The following is a 20,682-nucleotide window of genomic DNA, read 5'->3' as shown; positions in this document are numbered from 1 at the left end:
AATAACTCAATTGTAGCATTACTAGGACAGTACTCGAACTGAATGATGATCCTAAGCACTGTTTGAAGATATTGAAATTTGTGAGATATTTCTTATTTTTGAGCAAGCGCCATGAGCGCCCAGCTCATGGTGCTTGAGCACCATACCGGTGCTTTACAAGAACCCATCATCATCATTTTCTGCCTCACTTTGTACATGTTCATGTCTATCTAACACATTCATAGAGGGAGAACAAGGTGTAGGGCCTGTAACAAAAAAAATTAGCGATTGATATACAGTTCAATTTAATGCTTGATTGATTGCAAATGAAGATCAATAGAGTCAAGTGTAAAACAAGCCCAAAGATCAAGCATTAGTGTGCGTTATGGATCCTGGATGTATTCCATAGCCATTCGCTTTGATTTGTCTTAAAGGTTTCTTGGAAGAAGCACAATGTATATTATCAATCTTTTCATCGCCGAATCCACAAAGTGGCACACCCGACCATTGATGTGCTAAATCACTTTTCAAGATAATAAAGATTTTTACATTTTCAGTTGCCTGATTTTGAAGTGTCACAGAGTGATGAATGCACATACCAAGAGCCTGGGGTCGATTGCACAAAAGGGTCTTTCCAACGACCATCCTTTGGTGTCGACCATCTTTTATGATAAGCTGTATGCTCGATATTTCTAAAATGTATGATAAACAAATAAAATTGGCATGTATATCAATTTATATAGGATTTCATGATATATCAAATTTCATAAACAAATATTTTGTGTACTTCAACGGATGAATGAAATATGTTTGCAGGTAATTTTATTTAAAATCCGAGTCACATGGGGCATCATAAATAAATGGGCGACACAAAAGACGGTTCTTACAAAGAACCTTTCATGCAATCGGCCCCAGGTGTCTACTCCTGCCGAATGAATATCAAATCTTGACATAGCAGTGATTCAAACACAAGCAAGACAAGTGTTGTTTTGTTGAAAATATTTCAGTGGGCACCTGCGTGCCATTTCATGGAATATTTTACAATGGATTTTGAGGCTAATGTTTTTTTTTTTTCACTTTGACTATCTAATTAGAGAAAATTGGGTTATAAATTTCGGTGAAATAATAGACCATAGCCAGAGAATACTAAAACTGAAAGATACTTAAAATTTACTTTTTCAAGTGATTTTGGGTCATTGTGCCACTTGTGGATTCAGCGACCTTTTTGCCATCAATTCTGCTCAGAATTGATCTCCTTTCTCCCCCCCCCCCCCTCCAGAGAAAAAGTGTGAAAATACATTAAAAAAGACAAAAGAAAAAGAAAAGTATTAAAAAAATAATGATAATAATTTTGACCCCCCCCCCTGTAAATCATGAATCTGCCGCTGACTAAGCCTATTTCTACAGGTAACATTGATTTCTTAATTTACTTGTAATTTGTGGTTATAAATAATCTCCAATAATCATATATCTTCTTCGCTACTTTTCATATTTGTTTCCATTGAACATGAATAAAAATAAGGGGTGCTAACCAAATGAAATTAAACATTTATGGGGCCCATAGCACATTTGCGCTGCCACAGTCTTAAGGGAGGGGGTCAATTATAAACAACGGTAGCAATTATATTGATCAGCTACCTGACCATAAAAAAAAAATCACAAAAGAAACTGCAACTGTGGTATTGCCTTTTATGTCCAACGTTTCAAGTAGCTAGTCTTGTTTTTCATTTTTGGGAAGAGGTGGGGGTGGCCTACCCCATTTTTCCCTCTTTTTTTAGATTCATTTTTTTTCTTATTCTTTATGTTTGTTTAATTTCTTTAACTTCTATGAAGTATTTTCCGTCTCATTAATCTTCGTTTAATATCTTATCATATTTTCATCGATTAAAAAAGGACGAAGTTTTCCCGACATTTTCTTCCCCATTTTTGTCGATGTCTCGATTATTGATCGTCAGCTGACTTATCATCAAATAAACAACGATAACATATGACGTCACGACGAAGCCAACGAACGTAAACAGCGGTGGTAACTTCAGCCGGAATATTTCTTCTCACAACTTCCTGCGTTGTCTAAAAAATCAGAGTGGTTTCAGGTACTGTATTACAATCACTATGAACGAATTATAACCAAAAAAGCTGTCAATTCTTTGATTCAATGTGCCAGACTGTCGCACTTTAGTGATGTAACTTCAGTCGGTACCGTACTGTACTGACTATCAGTCCCAGTCGTTCAGTTTTGTGTAATGTACTGATACAGGTCAGTTTACGACAGGCGCCGCACGCAAAGCAGCAACAGCCAAGCTAACCCAGGGAACTCCCGCCCGCGTAGCGGGAGCCCAGGATCGTACGTGCAATTTGGCATACTCACCTGACAAGCGTGAAGTATGGTCAAAATAATTATCTGAATAAATTGTTAAAACAGAAATCAAGCACTTACCAAGATTATATGGATGAAGGTCTACCAAGTGGCAGTTTTTCTGACATCTGGGCACAGACTGGAACCTCAAAAAACGAAAAGTTCTCTCCTTCTACCCCCGTCTCGATCGGCCATTTTGTTACAATTCATAACAAAATTGGCCAATCGAGACGGGGGTAGAAGGAGAGAACTTTTCGTTTTTTGAGGTTCCAGTCTGTGCCCAGATGTCAGAAAAACTGCCACTCGTACTCGTTAGACCATCATCCATATTTTGACCATATAATTGTGGTAAGTGCTTGATTTATGTTTTAACTATCTAATCAGAGAATTATTTGGACCCACTCACACAACATGCGAGGTTAGTAATACTAACCTCGCACAACGCATGTGGTTTCATAGTGGACTTTGACGTTTTCATTCATCACACGAATGTGAGGGAATAAAAAACGCCAAACATTTGAGTATTTCTCCACTAATGGAAATTTGTTTTTATGATTTAACTTTTTTTTTTAATGAATTGGAAATTATTTATAAAAGTGTTTTTATCGCTTACCTCCAAGTCTCAACCAGGATACTCCGTTCGATCCGTCCTTAATACTGCGGTGGAAAGTACGCAAACAACAATCGAAAAGCAATTTTTCGTATCGAACATTCTCAATTCAAGTCGTCAGCGCATAATAGGAAATTGTACCAAAAATCAACAGGTTGCATCTCGTGTATATACTTATTGGTAAAGTACGCCATCTTTTGACAAGATGATGATGAAAGTGGATTGAACGAGCAAGAAAATAATGCTGATCGCCTAGAATGCAGCTAGCTTGCAACACCGTAAACAAAGGTACGGTAGGCACTTAAGAACCAAGTTTGAAAGGACACTCGTAAAATTACGTCACTCTCGCGATGAATAATCATTAGATCGTGGTCGTGCGTGTTCAATAAAAACTCTCTGCATGCATGCACTCAGTGTGTATTGAATACGCACGACCACGATCTAATGAATATTCATCGGCGAGAGTGACATAATTTTACGAGTATCCTTTCAAACTTGGTTCTTAAGTGCCTACCGACTTTGAAATAATATCGCGCGCCCTCTTTAGGCAAAAGTTGATATCAACGCTGATCAAGAGGCATCTACGTGAAGATCACGAAAAATGCTCTTATTAAAAACAACACCAAACAGAATTCAACAAACGATCCATATGGTTCGGTAAGTGTCATAGAATAAATATAATGCTTAGCTACGATGTAAAGTCATAGTTATTTTAGTAAAAAGGGTGTGAAAGATTCGCGTGCACCAGGTGCATATGAATCCTTCACACACGAGACGATTTGAAACCATGAGTGATTTTGACCATACTTCACGCTTGTCAGGTGAGTATGCCAAATTGCACGTATGATCATGGGCTCCCGCCCGCTATGCAGGCGGGAGTTCCCTGGGTTACAGCCAAGCCGAATTATATTCAGCCTTCGGCGTCGCCGCCTTCAGTCCTAGCCTGGAGGCGTTTGGGGAGTTAAGTCTTCTACCTACGTAGTCACTCCCCTTACGCCTGGCACTCGAATACATAGGCTCCCACGTACCGAGGGAAAAGGCAACTATACAAATGCACCAAACTGCTAGTTATGTTTAGAATCTGAGGTTAACACTTCTGTACATGGGTAAAAATATCAGTTGGCAACATTTGTTTTGGCAAAAAATGGATAGTTATGGTTATAAATGTCCCGCTTCAACCACTGAACTGAAAATACGTATTTCTACTCTAGTTCAGTGGTTGAAGCGGGACATGCATTTTAGCATGATTTTGCCGCCCTCTATATGCGTCACGTTACTAGGTTGCATGCTAGTAGCCGATTGGTAAGCTGTTGTGCCCTTTTTCACGAACAATCTTTTAGCACGCGCGATATTTAATTTCTCTATTTGTATTAATATGTTTATTCCTCGAAGATTTTTAATTTGGTCGGACCTACTAATATAGTAGGTGGTTGGGTGATTAATCTATATTAATACTTCATATAATCGTCACCAATGGTTTGACGTATGGATCCCCTTTACCGACGACGTCCTACTTACGAAAGCGACTGGCGCGTATAATCTGGAGAGATTGAAGAGCGCCATCATATTCAACATCAATCAATCAATTATTTAATAACAATAGATCAAAGATGGCGATGACAACAAATGTGAGTAAACTCTCTTCTACTTTTGTTTTTCATCGCATTTCTGCGATATTTTTTAACCATAACTATCAATTTTTTGCCAAACGTTGCCAACCGATATTTTTACCCATGTACAGAAGTGTTAACCTCAGATTCTAACCAATAAAGGGCGGCGAAGGCAAAATCAAACGAACATTTTGTTTAGTGCTGTGTGAGGACGTTTTTACATCAAATTTTAACTTAATGGACAAATCCACCCCAACAAAAATTTTATTTGAAAAAAAGGAGAAAAATCCAACAAGCAAAACGCTGAAAATTTAATCAATATCGGATGTAAAATAAGAAAGTTATAAGTTTCGCGTAAATTTACAAAACATATGCACATCCAGGTTGGTATGCAAATCGGCAAACTGATGACGTCACACACTCACTATTTCTTTTATATTTTATTACATGAAATATGAAATATTCTAATTTTGTCCTTGTCAAGTGAAACCTGAAGGCTAAACTCTCCCTGAACATGTGGAATTACCATTATTTACAGTTTATGGTTAAGTTAAAGTTGGTCCTTTGATTAACTTATTGTCAAATTTGTAAAAATTGATATATTGTATTATTCAAACAATGAAAAAACGAAAGAAATAGTGATAGATGTCATCGACTCTCTCATTTGCATATCGCTGAGTTGTGCATTTAACTGTTTTGTGAAAAATAACCAAAACTTTAATAAAAATGTCATAACTTTTCTTATTTTACATCCGATTTCAATGGAATTTGCAGCGTTATGTTTGTTTGATTTTTCTCTATCGATTCAAATAAAAAAATTTCTGGTGTGGACTTGACCTTTAACTTTAAGCAAAAGCTCCCTGGGTTACCTGCTGCCTAGACAGCTGGCAGCGCAGCCCTCTGTTTCAAGGAGTTTTTTTGTCTCACCTGCATAGCAGAGTGAGACTATAGGCGCCGCTTTTCCGACGGCGGCGGTGTCTACATCAAATCTTAACCTGAGGTTAAGTTTTTGAAATGACATCATAACTTAGAAAGTATATGGACCTAGTTCATGAAACTTGGCAATAAGGTTAATCAAGTATTACTGAACATCCTATTAGAGTTTCATGTCACATGACCAAGGTCAAAGGTCATTTAGGGTCAATGAACTTAGACCATGTTGGGGGAATCAACATCAAAATCTTAACCTGAGGTTAAGTTTTTGAAATGTCATCATAACTTAGAAAATATATGGACCTAGTTCATTAAACTTGGACATAAGGTTAATCAAGTATCACTGAACATCCTGCGTGAGTTTCACGTCACATGACCAAGGTCAAAGGTCATTTAGGGTCAATGAACTTTGGCCAAATTGGGGGTATCTGTTGAATTACAATCAAAACTTTGAAAGTTTTTGGATCTGATTCATGAAACTTGGACATAATAGTAATCAAGTATCACTGAACATCCTGTGCAAGTTTCAGGTCACATGATCAAGGTCAAAGGTCATTTAGGGTCAATGAACTGTGGCCGAATTAGGGGTATTTGTTGAATTACCATCATAACTTTTAAAGTATGTTGGTCTAGTTCATAAAACTTGGACATAAGAGTAATCAAGTATCACTGAACATCCTGTGCGCATTTTAGGTCACATGACCAAGGTCAAAGGTCAATGAACTTTGGCCATAATGGGGGTATCTGTTGAATTACCATCCTATCTCTGTAAAGTGTATTGGTCTAGTTCATAAAACATGGAAATAAGACCCGGGGGGCCACTTACATTGACGAGTGGATACCATGCGCGACCAAAAAAACACGTAAAAAGGATGTCCTTTTCACGATAGGGCACGTTACGTACGTAACGTGAAAAGGGTGTCAAAAACACAAAAATAATGAAAAAAGGGTATCTATTTCGCTAGTAAAATGACGTGTTTAGGGTCAAATTAGCGTGGATGATAAAACAAAATTAAAATGTTTTATAAAGGATGTCCTTTTTGCCCCAATACTACGTGTTTAGAGTCCGATTTGCGCGAGGTGTAGAAGTGGGGTCGTACTAAACCAAATAAGGTAAAGCCGACAACCAAAGGACCCGTAACAATAATTCCTGTACTTGTTTAGGGGTTCATTTCAGGGAATATTTGCCAAGAGTATCGTTTTGTTTCCAATACTTGTTAAGGGTTAAGGTGGGTTCGAATCCCAGCCATGGCGTAATTTCCTTCAGCAAGAAATTTATCCACATTGTGCTGCACTCGACCCAGGTGAGGTAAATGGGTACCGGCAGGAAGTAATTCCTCAAAAAAGCTGTGTGCACCGAGAAGGTAGCCTAGCTTAGCCGGGTAATAATAGCAGGGCCCGCTGGGAGAACAGTTTTCGGAACTGAAGTGGCTACCCTGGGTAAATATACCTTTATTATTATTATTATTATTATTATTATTATAAGGGTAGGGTTTCACACGCCAATACTTGTTAAGGGGTGCATTTTCAGAATATGGAAATTACGTGTTTAGGGTGCTTTTCGAGACCCCATGGTCGCGCATGGTATCCACTCGTGAATGGAACTGGCCCCCCCCCCCGGGAAATAAGAGTAACCAAGTATCACTGAACATCTTGTGCGAGTTATAGTAGTTTTCAAAGTCAGCACTGCTGCTATGTTGAATCGCGTGATGCAGGTGAGACGGCCAGAGGCATTCCACTTGTTTTACAAATAACACTTTTATTTATTTTTTTTCTCCTCGTACACAGAGATGGCTGGCTCGTGATCGTGCAGCCACCATCAATAGGGGTTAACAATGCAAAATCCCCCAACTGGGCTCATTGATTTTTGTCTTTATTTCATAGAAATATATAAAAAGAACTTGTCCAAAATAAAGATTATTCCGTTTTGGCCTGGAATGCACCAAAATAGGAAAAAATAAACTTAAAAAGGAAAAAACAGTGGCTTGCAGGGCCTGACCTTTTTTCTTAGGGAGCCAGCCAGGCCCAGGCCTCTCAAGCACTTTTTAGGGAGCCTGCAAGGGTTTTAAGGAGCCCAGGTTTATCACATTTTTTTTTTGCATAATACTGGCCATTTACTATTCAAAAATTAACAATACGTTTTTAAAATAATCATCAGCACCAGGTGTAGGTCTATTTATTCATGGTAAATCTGATTTTAAGTTTCTATTTTAACAACCCAACACCCTTTATATACAACATCACAAACAAACTGACTCTTTTTTCAATGACCACCCCCAAAGAAAAATAAATGAATAAAAATGAAATGAATAGATATATATAAAAATATAGGGAGAGTCTGATCTACTAGTACTACTAATAAATTATAATAGACCTAGAACTCAAATTATTTGTTAATTTTTTTTCATGCTTAGAATCATGGGCGTGGGGTGGTGTGTTTGTGTGGGTGTGACTGTGAGGTTGACTAGGATATAATGTATATTAGTTAAAGAAATTAATTAATTTAATCTAATTTCTACTCCATAATAATTAATATCCTGTTTATATCAGTACAAAACCACACAGGCTAAGTATGTTTTGTTCATGTACCCTAACTTATCCTGCAGTTCTTTGAAAATGCAGATCTCCACGAAAATTGCATTTCTCCATGGGGGAGTCTAAATTCTGTGAAAAAGTATTCATTAATAATTGAAATATACATCACAGTGAAGAAATCATCCAACCTTATTGGTAGTTTTCAAAAATAAACTTGAAATGTTAACTCAATCTGAAGCAGAAAATCACCATCATTGAGGCCTTTACTGACCAGATTGTCCCCCAGAGCTCTGGCAGAGAGAGAGAGCTCAGACATGCACAAGTGTCAGTGCATGCGCGAGTAAAATCCGGTGGCCTCCTAAAATCAGATGGTGCCTTGTTTGATGATTTACTGTCTAGTGTTTACCCCCTCCCTTAAAAAGAATGAAAGGGATAATTTTCCAGTAATAATTCACAACTGAGGTAAGTTATTTTGGATGTTAATAGGTTCTGTTTTGACAAGCAGAGCCGAAGTCTACATGTTGACGGACCCACCATTGCGAGGTTATTATTAGACTATTTGGGATTTATCTTGTGTGCAATTCCAAGAACCAATAATAAATGTAATTCCATTATGATGATACAATTTAGCTTATCATTCCGTGCCAAACTTTTCTTTTAAAAGTTATAAGCCCTTTAACAGAATTTAGTTGGTTCATTTTTTTTGTTGCTTTGTGAAACAAAAAAAAGAGACACTTAGCGTTCCAACATTGTTTGGATCCTTCCCACACTCTCCCCCACTCTACCCCACTTACTCGCTTCCGACGCTGTGCTCGGTCGGGCTTGGTCGCTTCGCTCCCTCACGCATCGCTTCTTGTAAAATCTCACTCTCAACAATTATCAAATTTTGGTAGCCCTTGATAACAGTCATTGCATAGATGGGGACAGTCATTTAGGCACAATAGCTGGAATGTTGCTGAGCTTTTGCATTCCATTTTGAATAAGGTTTCAAAGTCACAAACGTGTTAATTTTTGTGAGAATACTTTTCCCATTCATACTTCAAGATTTAGGAAGTAAATTATATTTTTCCAATCTTTTCTTGCAGAGTATTGCCGAAAGAGCAGGTTCTTTTGAGGTTAAAGTGGACACCCGGAGCTCTATGTAGATGTCTTCTCGGCTGGTTATACAGAACATGGATTCAGATCCTCCTCCTTCCTACAACCAGTACACCAACTATGGTAGCACAGGGAACTCGGATCCCGAGCCTGCCGGATCCCCTGCTGTGTCGTCGGTGAAAGAACCTGAGGCCAAGAGATCGGACAACAGCGGGGAAACGATGAATGGTTCTGGACCAGGTCACTACACCTACGAGGAGCTGAGTGATGGCTTTGCCTGCCCTACGTGTCAGGGCACTGGCAAAATTCCTAGAGGTAACTTTGTCCAAATCCAGGTGTTGATTTTATCAGCGCCCTTTCCTTACTCATTTGGAATTAGGGTATGTTCATTCTGTCCCTTTGAAGCCCTGTCCTAGATCTGCTAACGTTCTATTATTTTGGGGGAATTTTATGCACTGGAACACCCTTATATCAGAACCCACCTTTTGGCGTATATTTTGATGACACGACCTGTATGGTCCAGCGACATTTGCTCCTGTCTCGATATTTCAGAGGGCACAGGAATAGAGTCAGGATTGTAAGAGAGTTTTTGGTTCAAAATTATGTAAAGATACGGATTAGGGTTTGTTCAATTTTGGAGGTTAGGTTTTATTTTTGGCTTTATTCGTGCAGATTTTCAATTGGAGCAAATGTAACAGAGCAAATGTCTAGAACCGTATATTGTAAACTGATTATTGGGTTTACATGTTTAAAACTTTACTCTGAAGAATGAAATGAATGAAATAGAAATAAAAAAAAATCCCACTCCTTTTCAAAGTTGACTGCAAGATTGTTTGTAAACAAGAGTTACAAGTACCCATTTGAATATTATAATCAGCTGCTGAAGTATAAGGATTATTAAGTGTGCTGTAAGCCTCAAAAGTCATTGCCATCTTTATTTTATTTCCGAAATATATTTTTGTTCTTTAGATCGTGCAGATGACCTTGTGGCTTTGATTCCATACAGCGATGCAAGATTGAAACCTCGTAGAACGTAAGTCATGATCTCCCATTGGCCATTCTTTCCCTGGCTACCTCAGCATCTATAATTCATGGAGTGTTGGCTATACATGTAGTTGATAGTAGTCTAAAACTGTATTCCAAACTTCTAATAAAGAGATAAAAAACCAATACATTTAGCTTATATATAGCTTCAAACTTCAAATACATGTAGACCTAAAATACTGATATATTTATTTTACTTACACATCTACTTTTGCATCACATATTTTTGTTTTATTTCTTTTTTATGGTAAGTTTTTTCTGTAAGTTTAGCTTATTAAGACTTAAACGAATGTACGTTGGGATGGGCTCTATTTCATTAGGATTAATATGCATATTGAATGATATCGTAAGCCATTTTCTGTGAAAATCTTTATTTTCCATGCAGACTTCGCTATGTGCTTCTGTCTATATTCCTGTGTGCCTCTCTAGCAGGCATATTGATAGCTTTCCTTCTACCAAGACCAATATCATTTGAGCAGAAAGGGAAGGTGGCTACAGTTTATACAAGTTATAACCAAACAGTGCCTACCATGACTTTAGTACTAGAGGTAAGAAAATGAGTGTAATGCCGGGGCCTGTCTTTCAGAGAGCTGCGATCGATCCAAACAATCGCAACTATGGAAAGCCAGCAAAGTCAACACATAAAATGCATGTTTGTTTTTTTTTAATTCTAGATATGAATGTATATCCATAAATTCATTGATTTCTTGACAATTTGGTGTGTTCTCCTTTGATTACAAATGACATTTTGCAAATTTCCTGTAGAAAAAAATTATGACACTGATGGATTTCCATATAGTTACGATTGATTGGTTCAATCGTAACTCTTTGTAAGGTGCTGAAAGACAGTTGAATGAAGACTGATGGGTTGTGACATTCTAAAAAAAATGATCCAATCTAGCTTCCCATCATCAGGTAGATTTTTTTTTTAAATACATGAAACGAAATTGCCATTTTTCATCTAAACAAGGTTTTTTAAAAAAGAGGCTTTACTTCCATATTCATTAATGACAAAAGATAATATTGAATCATCAATGATAAGTGCTATATTGCATGAAATTATAATTCCACTTTATGTTAATGATGCCTTGTTGAGGTTTTTTGGACACCAATTAATGATGAAATTTAATTCTGGGTCCCGTTTCACAATTTTATAACAAAATAAGCCAATCAGATTGATGGATTGCAAGTTAGTTATTATAACAAGTTTTGTGAAATTGGCCCCTGCTTTTTTCTATTAGAATAGTTGAGGAATTTCGAGGAAACTGTCTCAAAGTGATTGTGAAAGGCTGTTTAGAACAGGTGTTGATTGTAAAGTAATGGAATCACCAAAAAGTAAAAAAAAAACCTTCCAGGGGCGTTTTATGAAAGGACTTGTCGGAAAGCTTTATTTTGGAGTTTACCGGTCTCAATTAGGTGATTGAAAACAGGCATGATTTTCTCCTGACTAAAATTGGAATTCCAATTTTTTTTTACTTGAAATCCTTTGCCCAAGAACGTTCTCATGCTTTTTTTAAGTCAAATTATAAAACTTGAAAAATTACTTTTGATTTCTTTACTATCCAAGAGCTTGTAACCCCGACCGGGGTGCCTTGGACTTGGACTGTAGCGCAGCCCTTTGCTAGTTTTCAGATTTTTTTTCTTTTCAGAGGGGAATATCTTGCCTGTTGAAAACTATCAATCATATATGTACTGCATATCAGGAAATGTGCATACAGTTTGTATGCAGGCAAGCCAAAATATCTGTAAAGCACTTAGAGATGTCATTTTAATTCATACAAGCAGAATGTTGATCTATTATTATCTGAAATTCCAAGATATTTGAATTATGCACCAATTTAGTTGGGGTTTATGTATTCATATCTTTCCAGACCAAGTTTGATATCTACAACAAAAATTTTGTGGCCATCGATGGTCAGTCGTTGACCATTACTGGTAGCTGGAGCGAACAGGTGATCGGGACCAATATTACAGTGCTGGACAGCAGTGTGCATGTTCCTGGACGTCAAAATTTTGAGGTATGTATTTCTCTTCTTCGACTCATTTGATTATTATTTTCTGCCCTTGTAGTTTGGTATGTCCCATTCAAACCAAAATGTTGTATACATGTAAAGATTTTTTTCTGTTTTAATTATAACAAATTGTAATAAATCACAAAATTACAAATGATTATTAGCTGATTGCAAATCACATTAACACAAGTTAGTTACACAAAAAAGACAAAAAACCAACCATAGTAATAAAAAAACACTACCCACTTCTCCTCCCCCAACCCCCCAAAAAGGAATGTGGCAAAGTGATGACCTAATATCAGTGTTATCTAAATAAAGTAGACAAAACAAAATATACATGCTATGATTTTGAGTGGTTTCCCAACGTATACATGTAAAGATATATGTACTGTATAATTATTGATTCTATTTCCTAGGGAAAATAGTGAAAATTAATACATGTAGCTCTAAAAAACAGTGTTCACTAGCGAGATCAACCTCTGCTTAGCTCATGCTCGCAAATAGTGGGTGCATGGGAAATTATATTACGGAATTCTTGACATTTTACCACTTGTATGATAGTGTAGAAGGCATTGATAAGTTTTAGTATAGTAGGTAAGTTATTTTTTCTTTTGCCATCTTTCATATGAGTTGTACCATAGGTTCCAAGGGTGTACATATCTCTCTATATCTACACTACAGTCAAACAACTTGGCTTTTACAGTGGTTAGTAATTAACTGACAATTTTTATCTTCATGTTCTTGTTTCATAACAGCTTTCCGGGAATGTAACAGTGACCTTTACAGAGAGTGCGTGGGTGTAAGTATATCTGTCTTTAACTATTGCCCTTCTCATTATTCAAAGTATGTGCCTATGATGTTGATAATAATAATCTAATGATCTTTGAAGGTTTTCATGGTGGACAGACTAGATGAAGTTATACGGTAAACAGCTAATCAGGATTTCACTTGATGTGTACGATAAAGTTCACTAAATAATAATCTGCTTATCATACATTGATTTGATCTCAAAGCTTGTTCAAGATGTATTGCTATATTTAATCAATATGTTAGTTGTTATGTTCCTATTTTCCTTTCTATCAGCATGACTGAAGATATGTATATCAATTTTGTCATAATTACTATTGAAATTCCTATTGTATTCATTCTCTGATACCATCCCGCTCTGTACTTCTTGCAAGCAACTGTTTCTTTTTACCTCTCTGTATATTCAACTGTAAAGCCCCTTTCACACTTGGTGGTGTGACTGCTTACAACTGTTGCGATTCTGTGCAACATATTTTGTGACCAAGTGATTGCAAAGGATCGCATGACCATGTGTGAAAGCTCCTTAAGTGATTGCTCCAGAATCTACATGTACTTGTATGAAGCTTTATATTACCTGCCCTAATTAGATCAAAACTACATGTATCAAGTTGAATCTTGAGTGTTATAATGAAGCTTTCGGTTTCATATTAGTGCCTCAAGACTTCCATATGTATGATTATGAATGGCTACGTGGCTAGCATGAAACAAGTCCATTCAATTTTTGAAGACTACATTTGGAAGGCGGGATGTGATTTTCATCATATATAGACCTATTGGCTAATATTTTCGTTTATAAAAATTGTAATACACTGTAACGGTATTTGAATGTGCGTTGCATCAGGCGAATGCAGTTTTCCTTTGTTATGTTTGTTTGGGTTTTTTCCTCTTTTGATTCTTATTTCTTCTTATCTCCCTTTGCTTTCCCCACCATATTCACTTCATTTTTTGTCTCACCTGCGAAGCAAAGTGAGACTATAGGCGCCGCTTTTCCGACGGCGGCGGCGTCAACATCAAATCTTAACCTGAGGTTAAGTTTTTGAAATGACGTCATAACTTAGAAAGTATATGGACCTAGTTAATAAAACTTGGCCATAAGGTTAATCAAGTATTACTGAACAAGGTCAAAGGTCATTTAGGGTCAATGAACTTAGACCATGTTGGAGGAATCAACATCGAAATCTTAACCTGAGGTTAAGTTTTTGAAATGTCATCATAACTTAGAATTGGGGATATCTGTTGAATTCCCATCATAACTTTGAAAGTTTATGGATCTGATTCATGAAACTTGGACATAATAGTAATCAAGCATCACTGAAAATTTTGTGCAAGTTTCAGGTCTCATGATTAAGGTCAAAGGTAATTTAGGGTCAATGAACTTTGGCCGAATCGGGGGTATCTGTTGAATTACCATCATAACTTTGAAAGTTTATTGGTTTAGTTCATTAAACTTGGACATTAGAGTAATCAAGTATCACTGAACATCCTGTGCGCGTTTCAGGTCACTTGACCAAGGTCAAAGGTCAATGAACTTTGGCCGAATTGGGTGTATCTGTTGAATTACCATCATAACTTTGAAAGTTTATGGATCTGATTCATGAAACTTGTACATAAGAGTAATCAAGTATCACTGAACATCCTGTTCGAGTTTCAGGTCACATGATAAAGGTCAAAGGTCATGTAAGGTCAATGAACTTTGGCCATGTTGGGGTTTTTGTTGAATAACCATCATATCTCTGTAAGTTTATTGGTCTAGTTCATAAAAAGTGGACATAAGAGTAACCATGTATCACTTAACATCTTGTGCGAGTTAGAGTAGTATTCAAAGTCAGCACTGCTGCTATATTGAACCGCGTGATGCAGGTGAGACGGCCAGAGGCATTCCACTTGTTTACTTCAATTTGTACTTTTAAGTTATATCCTCTTCCCTTTGATGTTCATTTTCATAATCACAATAATTTGTGATATGTTTTGACCCTTTTGGTGCTTAAACTTACACACTTATGATGCTAATACTGATAGAGTTAGTTAGACAAAAGGGATCAATTAACATACTAACCAAAATTAAATTTTTAATATGTTTTCCTTTTACACATTTAGTGCTCCTACCAAGCTAAATTTCATGGAAAAACACTGATGCTTCTTTAAGATGATTAACAGTCATGCTAATGCATTGGCATATCTATGTAAATGACAGACACAGAAATTTGCTTTATCACAGGAAATTACACTTCCTTTTTGTCAATCAATGTAGGGCAGTTTGATACTTGTATTGATTTGTAAATACCAGTTAGCCAGCTGTCTGCAATGATTATCATCAGTACGGTATATGATGGGGGGACCTAAAGCTACCCACTTTGTTTACAAACGATAACAACTTTGCCAATTTTAATTTTTGAACAAATTATCTTTCACTACTTTGTGGCAAACACTCTAAAAAACATTAGCCAAGAAGAAAATATCACAAAACTTACATATATGAAAATCCCGCTGTGTTTTCCGAACACCTTGATTCCGCTGCCGATGTAGAAGAGGTCCTAAAGCTACACACTCTAATTTATCATGCAAACAAATAGTATTTCCTGTGCCTCAATTTCTAAAACATGTTCATATTATTATAGGATAATATTAAAGCGAATATGACTCCAAAATTCTAAACAGTTGTTGGATTTCTCTGCATTTAGAGATTTATTGCAGCCTCTGTAGATAAAATTTAATAGGAATCGTTCGTCACACACTGCAGTCACAGTTCCACACACAGAGTGCGCATTTGCCATTAAAAAAACTGCATGCGCGATGAGTTGTGTGTAGCTTAAGGACCCGCGTAGCTTTAGGGCCCCCTACCATACATGTATGCAACTTCAAAAATAAGGAAATTATTATATACATGTACATGTAGGTTTGATTTTACATTTTTTATGTACGTGTACCCTCTTGCTTCTTAGGTTTTACATTCTTACTTTATACCTAATAACCTACTTATTCCTTAAAGCATGTACCAGTCATGCCAACCTTTCCCTTTTTAGAGTACGGTATTTGTTCTTCTTTTTTGCTATGAATACACCAATACTTTTTGTCTCGCCCACCAGAGGTGAAGGCGAGACTTAGGGATCCAAATGTCGTCCGTCGTCCGTCCGTCACAAACCTGTAATGACACATAACTCCACAACCGTAAGTCGCTTTTCAACCAAACTTGGATGGTAGATGGACTTGGAGGACCTGCATGTTATGCTGCAGTCTGAGGTCACATGGTAAGGTCAAAGGTCATTTTCAGGTCAACGTTAAAGTTTACATGCAAGACTCTCTTATGACACCTAACTCCGCAACCGTAAGTCGCTTTTCAACCAAACTTGGATGGTAGATGGACTTGGGGGACCTGCATATGATGTTATGCTGCAGTCTGAGGTCACATGGTAAGGTCAAAGGTCATTTTCAGGTCAACGTTAAAGTTTACATGCAAGACTCTCTTATGACACCTAACTCCGCAACCGTAAGTCACTTTTCAACCAAACTTGGATGGTAGATGGACTTGGAGGACTTGCATGTTATGCTGCAGTCTGAGGTCACATGGTAAGGTCAAAGGTCATTTTCAGGTCAACGTTAAAGTTTACATGCAAGACTCTCTTATGACTCCTAACTCTGCAACCGTAAGTCACTTTTCAACAAAACTTGGATGGTATATTTACTTAGGCGACCTGCATGTTATGCTGCAGTCGGAGGTCACATGGTAAGGTCAAAGGTCATTTTCAGGTCAACGTTAAAGTTTACATGCAAGACTCTCTTATGACACCTAACTCCGCAACCGTAAGTTACTTTTCAACAAAACTTGGATGGTATATTTACTTAGGCGACCTGCATGTTATGCTGCAGTCGGAGGTCACATGGTAAGGTCAAAGGTCATTTTCAGGTCAACATTAAAGTTTATGTGCAAGGCTCTTATGACAAGTGTTATTCCAACCCAGTCATTTCACAATGAAGTTTCGATATAATTCTCTTGCATGCCCTCGCAAGTTGCGATATTTCTGGTTATTTTCATAAGTGGGCGAGACACAAAATTGCTTTCGCCTTGTTTTGTATGATTTGTCACTTTAAAAAAAAAATTCTCATCATGGAGTATGTATTATGCACAGCGTGTGACGCTAGTGCTGGTTCGACAATCCCAGACCAGTAAAAATGACTGTTGGGCCAGAAACTTGTTGCATGAAAAAGAACAAGTAAATTCTTGCCTAAGAGCACATGTTTAAAAGGAGTGAATTCTCTAGTTTTCAAGTAGAGTCATTTCACATGTTTTTTCACCGATCTCACTACAACAGGCTGGCAATTGTTATGTTGAGCCAAATTTTAAAAATTACTCTTTTTTGTCAAAAAATACTTTTTTTCCTTCTAAGAATACTTTTTTTGGGGTTGTAGAAGGTTGACAGGTTTGATATACATGTAGGGAATTGCAATCTGCTTTAAAAAAAACTATATAAAAAAAGTGCTGTAAAATACTCAATTACTGTTAAAATTTTTTGCATTCTCTTTCATCATTTTTCAGGTCCCACTGTGTAGAAGGCACAATTACCCATTTAATATACATGGAGTTTATGTAAGTATATATATTTCTCTCATTCAATCTCTCTTCCTTATCTCTTCTCCATCACCCTTGTTCATGTTTCCCCTTCCTCGTCCTATTCAAATTCTTCTACTTAAATTCAAAAGGAAGTATTTTCAGCAAAAAATTATTTCAATTATTTCACGAGAAAGTCTTTGAAATCAAGGTTAAATGCCACCATATTGTCATAATCTAGTTCTGGTACATTAAAATAAAACTTATCTTTGTGAAATATTTAAATCTTAGCTGAAAAGGGATAATTCTGATGATCACTAACCCCAAAAGGCGAATGCGGTACAGTGTATTTTATTATGGAATTCCATGCTTATTTTGCTCATTTCTCAGCAATTAGGCCTACACATTTTTTTCAGAAGCCATTTGGACGAATTATTTTTTTATACATACAAACAAACACTTCAGGCGATCATTTTATTGGATTCTGTTCAAACTCATTTTGAGATTGTACCACAACTGGTATTTATCTTTAATTTCTCTCCTCAGTCTGCTATTTGTATATTTCTTCAAATACATACTTTGTTCATAGTATATAGTAGGCCTATATATATCCCTCCCTTTTCTTTCCATTTTTGGGGAAAATGCCAAAATTCGATGAGGAGTTTTGACCACACATGAAATATGACTTCCACTTTGATTTTCTACAAAAATCTAAAATTGATATTTTAACCCTAAATCAACTGACAAATCCACCTTTATTGCCAATGATACAATTTTTGTCTCACCTGCAAAGCAGAGTGAGACTATAGGCACCGCTTTTCCGACAGCAACGGCGGCGGCGGCATCAACATCTAATCTTAACCTGAGGTTAAGTTTTTGAAATGACGTCATAACTTAGAAAGTACATGGACCTAGTTAATAAAACTTGGCCATAAGGTTAATCAAGTATTACTGAACATCCTATTAGAGTTTCATGTCACATGACCAAGGTCAAAGGTCATTTAGGGTCAATGAACTTAGACCATGTTGGAGGAATCAACATCGAAATCTTAACCTGAGGTTAAGTTTTTGTCTCACCTGCGAAGCAAAGTGAGACTATAGGCGCCGCTTTTCCGACGGCGGCGGCGTCAACATCAAATCTTAACCTGAGGTTAAGTTTTTGAAATGACGTCATTACTTAGAAAGTATATGGACCTAGTTAATAAAACTTGGCCATAAGGTTAATCAAGTATTACTGAACATCCTATTAGAGTTTCATGTCACATGACCAAGGTCAAAGGTCATTTAGGGTCAATGAACTTAGACCATGTTGGAGGAATCAACATCGAAATCTTAACCTGAGGTTAAGTTTTTGAAATGTCATCATAACTTAGAAAATATATGGACCTAATTCATGAAACTTGGACATAAGGTTAATCAAGTATCACTGAACATCCTGCATGAGTTTCACGTCACATGACCAAGGTCAAAGGTCATTTAGGGTCAATGAACTTTGGCCGAATTGGGGATATCTGTTGAATTCCCATTATAACTTTGAAAGTTTATGGATCTGATTCATGAAACTTGGACATAATAGTAATCAAGCATCACTGAAAATTTTGTGCAAGTTTCAGGTCTCATGATTAAGGTCATTTAGGGTCAATGAACTTTGGCCGAATCGGGGGTATCTGTTGAATTACCATCATAACTTTGAAAGTTTATTGGTCTAGTTCATTAAACTTGGACATTAGAGTAATCAAGTATCACTGAACATCCTGTGCGCGTTTCAGGTCACATGACCAAGGTCAAAGGTCAATGAACTTTCTCTGAATTGGATGTATCTGTTTAATTACCATCATAACTTTGAAAGTTTATGGATCTGATTCATGAAACTTGTACATAAGAGTAATCAAGTATCACTGAACATCCTGTTCGAGTTTCAGGTCACATGATCAAGGTCAAAGGTCATGTAAGGTCAATGAACTTTGGCCATGTTGGGTTTTTTTGTTGAATAACCATCATATCTCTGTAAGTTTATTGGTCTAGTTCAAAAAAAGTGGACATAAGAGTAACCATGTATCACTGAACATCTTGTGCGAGTTAAAGTAGTATTCAAAGTCAGTACTGCTGCTATATTGAACCGCGTGATGCAGGTGAAACGGCCAGAGGCATTCCACTTGTTTTATATATACTTCCCATCAATCCTGCGTGAATGGTCTGCATTTGTTTTCAGTCTATAAAATTCATCCTGCCATTTGCTTTCATCACATTTTCAGTGCCACGTTCCAGTACGGTCTGATGTCACAGAGTCAGCAGTCAACCTTGACATACTACAAAGCCGTCAGCTGTAGGCCCATCACAGAATTGGACTCATCTTGGCCGCTACCATCCGAACTGAAATGATACATGCTCATGCTTCCTCCTGTTCTGATCAGCTTCTAGTTTTTTCTTGAAAGGTTGGTTATCCCTATTTCAGGCTCGTCATTTTCACACTCCAGGAAAGTATGTGGAGTTTTTATGAATATTTATCAGGTACAGGTTTTATCTTTATATGTGATTTTCTGTTATAATCTACTGAAATCTCTGTATCTGATATGCAGGGGCAAGTGAATTCTGTTATGGTGATCTTGATTTTGATTGGCTGCTGAGCCCTGTTACCATGGTAGTTGCCATAATGGTGTAGTTACAACAGTTATAATTCTTTATGAAACGGGCCCCTGGTGAGATCTGTGGTATAGCGGAATGGAGCAATGGTGGTGAGTAATGAAAAAACTAAAGGCCTGAATTCACAAAGGTGGTTTTGAAAACCCACGTTTGAGTCCATTGTTTATGCACATTTCCTGTACAAATAACGCTTATTTTACCGCGTATGTTAGAAAATGTCCAATGCTGATGCACGCTTTTGTCACAGTGCGCCAAATTGATGCCTGTTGCCGTGGTTATCCACGCTATTTTATTCATGAGTCCACTGTAATGAATAATGAGTCCACTCTTCAAACAGTGAACTCATGAATAAAATTGCGTATCTAACCATGGTAACAGGCGTCAATTTGGCGCACTGTGACAAAAGCGTGTATCAGCATTGGACTTTTTTTTTACACGCGCCTGATACGCGGTAAAATAAGCGTAATTTATCCAGGAAATCTGCATGAACCATTGATTCAACCGTTGGCTTT

The 20,682-nt window shown here is 37.1% G+C and overlaps 1 protein-coding gene across 1 annotated transcript; it reads left to right on the top strand.

Moving 5' to 3' along the window:
* The first annotated feature begins 1,974 nt into the window (after positions 1-1,974).
* Positions 1,975-20,436, top strand: LOC121426952 (transmembrane protein 106B-like). Its single transcript, XM_041623369.1, has 8 exons — positions 1,975-2,072; positions 9,109-9,433; positions 10,088-10,151; positions 10,548-10,710; positions 12,034-12,180; positions 12,930-12,973; positions 17,516-17,566; positions 19,783-20,436. The coding sequence occupies exons 2-8, from the start codon at positions 9,169-9,171 to the stop codon at positions 19,907-19,909; spliced, it is 861 nt and encodes a 286-aa protein (XP_041479303.1). The 5' UTR covers positions 1,975-2,072; positions 9,109-9,168; the 3' UTR covers positions 19,910-20,436.
* Positions 20,437-20,682: the final 246 nt, after the last annotated feature.

The sequence above is a fragment of the Lytechinus variegatus genome, chromosome 13 (assembly GCF_018143015.1).
Source record: "Lytechinus variegatus isolate NC3 chromosome 13, Lvar_3.0, whole genome shotgun sequence".
Taxonomy (NCBI): domain Eukaryota; kingdom Metazoa; phylum Echinodermata; class Echinoidea; order Temnopleuroida; family Toxopneustidae; genus Lytechinus; species Lytechinus variegatus.
Note: the sequence above shows the minus strand (reverse complement) of the source record. Positions and strands in the feature narration are given on the sequence as shown.

What these genes read in the sequence shown, in the direction of transcription:
- LOC121426952 (XM_041623369.1), top strand. Translation starts at nt 9,169, where the DNA reads ATGTCTTCTCGGCTGGTTATACAGAACATGGATTCAGATCCTCCTCCT. An exon ending in CTGGACGTCAAAATTTTGAG is followed by an intron (nt 12,181 to 12,929) that starts GTATGTATTTCT and finishes GTTTCATAACAG; the next exon opens with CTTTCCGGGAATGTAACAGT. An exon ending in TTAATATACATGGAGTTTAT is followed by an intron (nt 17,567 to 19,782) that starts GTAAGTATATAT and finishes TCACATTTTCAG; the next exon opens with TGCCACGTTCCAGTACGGTC.